General features: G+C 52.9%; 1 protein-coding gene across 6 annotated transcripts in view; it reads left to right on the top strand.

Moving 5' to 3' along the window:
- Positions 1-879: 879 nt before the first annotated feature.
- The window catches only part of ABHD4 (abhydrolase domain containing 4, N-acyl phospholipase B), a 13,863-nt gene continuing 6,599 nt past the window's right edge, over positions 880-8,143 (top strand). The window contains exons 1-4 of one of the 6 annotated variants that reach the window (XM_045287949.1): positions 880-945; positions 4,038-4,126; positions 6,112-6,476; positions 6,638-6,792. In XM_045287949.1, coding sequence (XP_045143884.1) covers positions 4,103-4,126; positions 6,112-6,476; positions 6,638-6,792 — 544 coding nt within the window. In that variant the 5' untranslated portion in view covers positions 880-945; positions 4,038-4,102. The other 5 variants (XM_004698463.2, XM_045287950.1, XM_045287946.1 and 2 more) reach the window with 5 other exon arrangements.

The following is an 8,143-nucleotide window of genomic DNA, read 5'->3' as shown; positions in this document are numbered from 1 at the left end:
AATTCGGTTGCTTTAGTACTATCTGTCTCCCTCTCCAGCACAGCCCTAGTGGCGGAGTGGTTTACGTGTTGGGCTGCTAACTGACGACAAGGTCCGCAGTTCAAAACCACTGATGGGAGAAAAATGTGGCTTTCTACTCCTATGAGGAATTGTATAACCCCATGCGAGGGGTATAAGTTCGTGAGGGGAGACAAGGGAGCTGATCTCAAAGAGTTGAAGGAGAAAGAACATGTTTTGAACAGTACTGTGGCAGCAATTGTGCAAGATCTAAATGAACTACGGATTGCTACAAGTCTGTAAGAGGTCCCAATAAAATTGAGGGGGGCAAAGTCAGTCTTGAAAACCCACAGGGGCTGTCCTGTCTTGCCCCTTTCCGTGGGCATGACGGCGAGTTCTGAGTGAGTTTCCCCTAAGGGCCTGGCAGTGCAGTAGGTAAGCTACGCATTGAGCTTCTAACTACAAGGTCAGCGGTTTGAACCGCCTGAGCTGCTCTGCTCGAGAAGGACGAGGCTGCCTACTCGGGTAAAGAGATCAAGTCTGCTGAAACCCAAAGGGGCAGTTCCTCTCTGCCCTACAGGGTCCTTGGCAGTCAGGGCCCACTCGATGCCAGCGAGTTTGGAGGCCCTCTCCGTGCCCCAAATGCCTGTCCAGAGTGACCGTCCGAGTCTGTGAGGCCCACAGGGACACCTCTGCCCGCACGCAGGTCAGCCAGCAGGGCCCCCAGGCTGCAAACCCCGGTCGGGTTTCGCTGTCGCCCCGCAGCCTCTGCGCGCGGTCGGTGGCCGCGCCGGCGTCCCCGAGGCCCCGCCCCGGCCGGGCGGCGCGGCCACGCCCCACTCTGTGGTCGGACACTTTCGGGTCAGCTGGTGGCCGCGTCAGGCGGAGGGACGGCGGGCTCCGCGCCCGGCCCGGCTGGTGTGCCATGGCCGATGATCTGGAGCAGCCGTGAGTGACTCCTGTCTCTCTCTCTGTCTCTCTCTGCCCTCACCTGGAACTGTCTGTGGCCGAGGATCGGTTCCGGGCACCCTCCTGCCTTTCCTGTCTCAGGTCGGCTTCAGGGGAGGACGCGCGATGGCGCTGGCTCGCTTTGCTTTTGCCAGGAGCAGGGAGGCGGCTGTACAGCCTAGGGGACCGTGACCCCGAAACTTGTCTGTGGTTCGGCGGTGCTGACTCTCCACGGTGCTCGGTGCGCCTGATCATTCTCCATTCGCTGTGCTGGGAGCTAATTGAACTGGGCGCTGGTGCCAGCCAGCACGCCTGTGGGTGCAGGGGTGCTCATCACAGTATCTCTGAAGGCAGCGGCTTCCAAATGAGAGCAAGGGCAGGCTTCCTTGCTGCTGTCCCAGTGGCCTTCCCTTCGGCATGCCACCTGTAGGTAGTGTGACCGGGAGCAGCGAGGAAAAGTTGCTTTGAGAACAATGACTCAGCTCCCAGCCAGCCCTGTGGCTCGCGGGGGACCAGGCCTTTCCTGGATTCGCTGGCTCCCTTTTCAGAGCCAGAGAGCTGGCAGCCTGCCGAGATGGTTAACTTCGCGACCATAAGTCACAGTTCCCCAAGCTTGAAGGAAGGGGCCCTGGTGGCCCAGTGGTAGAGCCGCTGGGCAGCGCAGCGAGAGGACAGGAGTTTTGGGAGAAAGCTGTCCGCGTGGACCTGGTGACAGCGGTTGGTTTTGTGGGATGCTGGAAGGGGCTGCCCAGGAGAAGGCCGCTTTCCCAAAGGAACTGCACACTGCCAAGGATATTCCAGGGGGGAAGACGCAGCTTCTTTTCCCAAATGAAGAAGCTGGTGCCCATGTAAGTTAGGAGACCCACTAGAGAGAGACCACAGGTCTAGAACGGCCTTCTAGAACCCCTCTGCTCAGCCCACCCTGTGGTGAAAGGACTCCAGAGGAAGGAGACCCCACCCCCACCCCCACTCCCAGGCTAAATGCATAGCTAAGTGGCTTCTCTGTCCCTGGCTTCAGTCCCCCCCCCCACCCCCCAGCCTTCACCTCCCCAGCAATACTGAGCAGATAGAGTGACAGTTATGTGGAGTCTTTCTAGTGAAGAAAAGAGACAAAGCTCCCTGTAGAATTCCTGCTAAGCAGGCCACTGTGTGGCCCCACAGTGGCAGCGGCAGCACTTCCGAGTTCTGCTTTGCGTCTAGAGAGAATCATGTGAGGTCTCGATGCCCTGGTCTGACTGGTTGCTGGCTACTTGGCAAGGAGAGAATGTTTACCACCTGCTTCAAAAAAGAAACCCATGGCAAACTGATCCTGATTTATAGCAACCCTAAACAGCTGAACTGTCCCCACAGGGTTTCTAAGACCGTCCATCTTTACAGAAGCACAAAGCGCCATCTTTCTTCCTCGGAGCAGCTGATGAGTTCGAACTTCCAACCCTCTGGTTGGCAGCCAACTTAACCACTTAACCCCGGCACCACTAGGGTTCCTTACTGCTTCTTTAAAACTGGCAAGAATTCTGTGGACATGGTCCCATGTTTCAAGCCTGTGAGGAATTTCAGTAGAGTTTTAAAAGAGTCCAGCCGGGATTCAATTTCCTGAGGCCAACTCTCTCTGGCAAAAGCCATCGATGCGCTACTCTCAGCTGCAACCTCTGTATGTCTCTCAAGCTTCAAACGTTCATTGAGAGTTATAACTGCAAACATCGGGAATGTAGGCAGAACTTGTGACATGAAAGAAGGAATGTTTTTCTGAACGGTCCATGGCACACCTGGGACATCCTTCGAAGGTCATCCTGATGCTTCCTTTGAAGCACAGCATTTTCAGTCAGGATGGTCCCCTAGAACCCATGTCTACCTCTTCATTTTACAGAGGAGCAAAGGGATTCCCAGAGAGGGCATGCAGCTAGTTAGGGAAAGATCTGAATTCTAGAACCCAGACTGCAAACCCAGCTTTCTCAGCACCTCTTCCCTGGACCTCCCAGACCCGACTCTTCACAGCCATGTCGAAATGCTCATAGGGACTAACCACATTTCCACGGGGTCTCTTTCCGAAGGAGGTATAGCTGACGGTAAGCTGAGGCCTCATGAGGGTCACAACCCTTGGCCCTTCCAGTAGCTGGTGGTGTCCACCCCATAACCGCCTTTGTCCAGGCAGAATTCATAAAGAGAAATACATGGGATGAAAAAGGAATAGCACAAACTGCCATTTATTGAGCATCTGATTTGTGCTGGGCATTTTGCAAGCCGTCTTACACTCTGAGAGATTCTTTAATAGGCCAGATTAATTCTGCTCATAAAGGATAGTTTTATGATTTGGAGCCAGGTGTTTTTTAAATGACCAGCCAGGTGCTTTTAATCTCACCTCTTCAATGACTTAAGTCTCCTTGGTGTGAAGGAGAAAGGGCAATGGGATCTTACTTGTTTTACTGTCCCCCATGGTGGTAAAGGCCTGTAGGAGCTCTCTGTGCATTTTGCAATCTAAGAAACAAGCTCAGAGGCTGTTGAATCATAGCAGATCTCCTGTATCTGCTTCCTGCCTACCCGAGTTGTTCCTTGTTCGGGTTTGGGCTATCTGGGCTTCCAACTGGTCGTTGACACAATGCTCTGCACATCTAGAGACTTGGAGATAAGGGCACTCAAGCCCCAGGGCCCTGCTCACAGGACATGGGGTTCTGTCTGCCCTGCTGTCCTAGAACAGCCAGCCCTCAAGATGACAAAGGAATGTCTGAAGCATTGGGCGTTGTTTTCGTTTGGTTTTGTTTTCCTTTGATTATCTAGAACAAAAAATATGATAACCATTAACAAAGGAGGTTGTGAAGCTCGACTGAGATCATAAATGTGAAATTTCTTGTAAACTGTAAAGTGTCGTGCACATGATGTCCTGCGTATCCCTCTGTTGACACAAAGGGCATATTGTTGTACCAAGCCATTTATCAGGGAGGGAGAATAACAGTCTATATCAGGCAGCTAGGGAATTTCTGGGGAGGCTAGGAGAGCCCCTGCTCCCTGAGAAAACTTTGTAACCACCAGCAAGGCTGAGCGCATCAATGTTTCCTCCGATGTGGCCCTTGAGTATCTGTGTCTCCCTCCCCCAGGCCCCAAGGCTGGCTAAGTAGCTGGCTGCCTGCTTGGCGTCCCACGTCTATGTCGCAACTGAAGAATGTGGAAGCCAGGATCCTCCAGTGTGAGTAGAAGGAACATCTTGTTTCACCTCATTCAGGGGGCCAAGGCCTGAAACACTGAGCCGGTCATTCGGGATGGGACGAAGGGGTGGCAGTGATTTGCGAGAACCCCAGAGTCTAATAATTGTTCCTCTGCTTCTCCCCCCGCCCCCCAACCCTCATGCTCCCTCCTGCTCCTGCCCCAGCTTTCAGCTCAAACACCATCCCAACTTTTAATGCACAACACAAACCAGCATGCACCTTCTCGCATCCCCTCCTTCCTTCTTCCCTTCTTCTTCTCTTCCTCCTCCTCTCACCTTCCACGGAAACAAGTACTTCTTAGCTGTACGACCTTCGCGCACTCTCCAATCTCAGTCCCCTTCTCTATGCCCTGCCACGGCGTCTGGTCATCACAGCCGTGTGAGGTTCCCACAGGCCAGCTCCCGTGGCAGGGTTGTCTCAGAGCAGATCATCCCAGGAGCACTAGCAGCCACTGGCTCAAACAAGACCCTTGGGCCATGTTTCTCCATATTTCCCTGGACGCTCTTTCCCAACCCCATTCCCCCCACTCCTCCAGACGTAGCTACCCTCTCTCTTAGCAACCTGAGGAAGTTCAGCAGCAGGGCAGCTCCAGCCCTTGTGCCTCTGTCCAAGATCTAGGCTGCTGCACCTGTGACCTGTCATGCGACAGCCAACAGAGCCAAACTTGCATCACACCACACCCCGCACAGCGCCCAGTTTCTGGGTTTTGTTTTGGGTTTGGGCTTTTGCTTCCTGTCCCTCTTTAGTATCTGGTAAGGAGAAGCCCATAGCTCAGTCCACACTACTACTCCCTCCACCTAACTGGACTCCAGTCAGAAGCTCCCTTGCCAGGCACCTTCAGGAACACCATCCCTCTGCAGACAATGATGCCTTCTGTGTGGTCAGCAGTGTCCCAGGCACCTGAGGCCCGAAGGCAGTCAGGCAAATGGTCTCAGGAACAAGATGACCTCCCTTACTAGCTACAGAGTAGATAACCCACAAATTAAGCTTAGAATGGGACTCTTTAGGATATATGAGAGGGTACCCCATCTCCCCTTCCCCCCCAAAAATCCTGGAATTGAACTGGGCAGAGTGGAGCTTTCATATAATGCATTTTTCCTACTTTGGTGAGCATCGAGCAACCAGTAGTTAGTAGTTAACTCTCTCTGAGTCAGTGCACCCAATGGTGTCACCTGGGAAGGTCCTCTCTGGTCACAGTGAATTTTTTCATAAAAGCAGTTTCTTTCAAACCTTGTTTTTGTGACGCCCTATTTAAGAGAATAGTGTGTGGCTGTGAAATTTTGTTTCCTGTTTGGGAAAAATGCTGCAGAAACTGTTGTGATGTTGAACACAGCTTTCTGTTTAGAGGTTCTAAAAAGATTATGTAATGGTGTGTAACAAAAAAGGCCTGATTTGTGGCAGACGGGACTGGTTTTGCCACCACGACAATGCACCTGCTCATGCAACCATCTTAGTGCACCAGTTTTTAGCAAAAAACAGCACACCTCTCTTGCTCCATGCACCTAACTCACCTGACCTTGCTCCGTGTGACTTCTTTTTGCTTCTGCGAATGAAGAGGGTCATGAAAGAACAGTGATTTGACAATGTATAAGAGATGAAGAAAAATCGAGGGAGGTGCTGTGAGCCATCCAAATAGATGAATTTGAAAAATGTTTCCAAGAACTGAATCACAGATTTGACAAATGGATTAAGTGTCATGGAGAGTACTTTGAAGGTGATAAGGTTGTTTTGAAAAAGATGTAAATACATAGCTTTGAAAAAAAATTCCCTTTGGCGGGGGGTCGGGGGTACCCCCTCATATGATTGAAAGGTTATGGACGGAAAAAAGAGGGTGAGAGAGGTTAGGAAGGGTTTGGGAATGGAGAAGGAGCGCCGAAGTGTGGTAGACCAGGCCGAGTGATGATACTGGCAGGACGCAGTCTCACGGAGTTGCCCTGGGACTCTGCCCCCCCTCCCAGGTCTCCAGAACAAGTTCCTGGCCCGCTATGTGTCCCTCCCAAACCAGAACAAGATCTGGACGGTGACTGTGAGCCCCGAGCTCAAGGACCGCACCCCGCTGGTGATGGTCCATGGGTTCGGGGGCGGCGTAGGCCTCTGGATCCTCAACATGGATTCGCTGAGCGCCCGCCGCACACTGCACACCTTCGATCTGCTTGGTTTCGGGCGGAGCTCAAGGCCCACGTTTCCGAGGGACCCAGAGGGAGCCGAGGACGAGTTTGTGACTTCGATAGAGACGTGGCGGGAGACCATGGGGATCCCCAACATGATCCTCCTGGGACATAGTCTGGGAGGATTCCTGGCCACCTCGTACTCCATCAAGTACCCTGAAAGGTAAGAAGGCACCCGCGGCTTCCCCTTGCTCTAACTCGTGGCCTTGCTTGAAAGGCTTCAGTGTCAGTTTCCATGACTTCTCTCACTCCCCAGGGACTAAGGGTTTGAGTGCCTCCAAGCTAATCCAGCACGTCTTCTCTTTTCTCCCGCCATTCATGTAGAGTTAAACACCTCATCCTGGTGGACCCATGGGGCTTTCCCCTTCGACCTACTGACCCCAGTGAGATCCGGGCACCGCCGACCTGGGTAAAGGCCGTGGCCTCAGTCTTAGGACGTTCCAATCCATTGGCGGTTCTTCGAGTAGCTGGGCCCTGGGGTGAGTGACCTGCAGAAGAAACTCTTTCTCTGTAAGCCAGGACTGTGCCGTTCTGGAAGCCCTGTGCTGTTTCTGGCCTCTGCCGTCTCTGCTTGTTCATGCCAAGTGAGGACAGGGACCTACAGACTTCGTAGCGTTGTTGAATTGGACCAGGCATTTTCATTTGAGGTTTCAGAGGATTCTTTTATCTCGATGGAAAAATACTTTCCATGTTAGGGACAGAAGGAGCATGCTTTGGCTAGACTTCCAGAGAGAGGACGGGGCCGTGAGCTGACGCAGCAACTCCTCAATCGTTGTGCTAGATGTATGTGTTCTCATGCCAAAGAATTTTGAAGTCAGCTCTGATAAGCACCACCCAATCCCATCTCCACACCTAACCAACCACTTCTAGCTTGACCAGAACCAGAGCTTCCAGCACCACCACCTGTGCCCAGCCAGGAGGCAGGAAACACGTTCATCCGTCTGCTCTGTAGCCCCCAGCTCTTAGTTTGTAGTTGCCGGCTGCTGTGGAGGCGATTTGGACTCAGCTGGCCCCACATGTGCCAGAAGAGAACCGGGTTCCACAGTTTTCGTGCTGATTGGTGCAGAAGTTGAGCTCCAGGCCTTTTCCCCAAGGGTGTACTTGAACTTCCATCCTTAGTCGCCATCAGTTACTCCTGTGGGGGAAAGAGAGGGAAGCAGGTTGGAGAAGCCTGCCAAAGTGAATATGAGCCGCAGTTCCTGACCTCCCACTGCCAGCACCCTTCTCTTCTGAGTGAGAAGCATGCTCCCTGGATGAAAAAGATGGGTGATTTCTGCCTTGTGTGGATGGCTTATGTATAGTAACAGCCAAAGGCCAATTGTCAGCAGCGGCTTGGGAAAGGCTACATAAGGGCTCTTTCTCTAGGCCCTAGACACAGAATGGTTCTGGGTAAAAGAGAAAAGTTACCATTGGGGTAGATTGTAGGAGTTCATTGAAGCGTTTGGGAAGAATAGCAAACGCCTCAGGTGCCAAAGATGACAGCGTCGGTGAGCAGAGGGCCGCCTTCCCAGAGCCCCAGAATGCTGGACTCCGACAGAGCCTATGATTTTTTTTCCCCAGGGAGATCTGCTCGGCTGTGGCCACTCTCCCCTCTCCCGACCTTGCATTTGGCCAGGTTCACGCTTGGCCATCAGAGCTCTTGTGGCTGGGGTGGCTGGCAGCTCTGAGGTCTGAGCCAGGAAGGGGTGAGGGGTGGGGAGAAGTGGCCAAATCCTCCAGGACCTTGCTGCACCTCTGGGTCCATGCTCCTTCCACCTCCTGCCCCCCTTCTTATTAATAGAGAAAAACCAGAAGAGAGCGTTGAGAAGTTGATTAGGAGGCCCAATTTTT

This window comes from Echinops telfairi, unplaced genomic scaffold (genome assembly GCF_000313985.2).
Source record: "Echinops telfairi isolate 266 unplaced genomic scaffold, ASM31398v2 ScPeMD7_18;HRSCAF=68, whole genome shotgun sequence".
NCBI classification, from domain to species: Eukaryota; Metazoa; Chordata; class Mammalia; order Afrosoricida; family Tenrecidae; genus Echinops; species Echinops telfairi.
The sequence above is the reverse complement of the archived record's forward strand: the minus strand, read 5'-3'. Positions and strand labels throughout refer to the sequence as shown.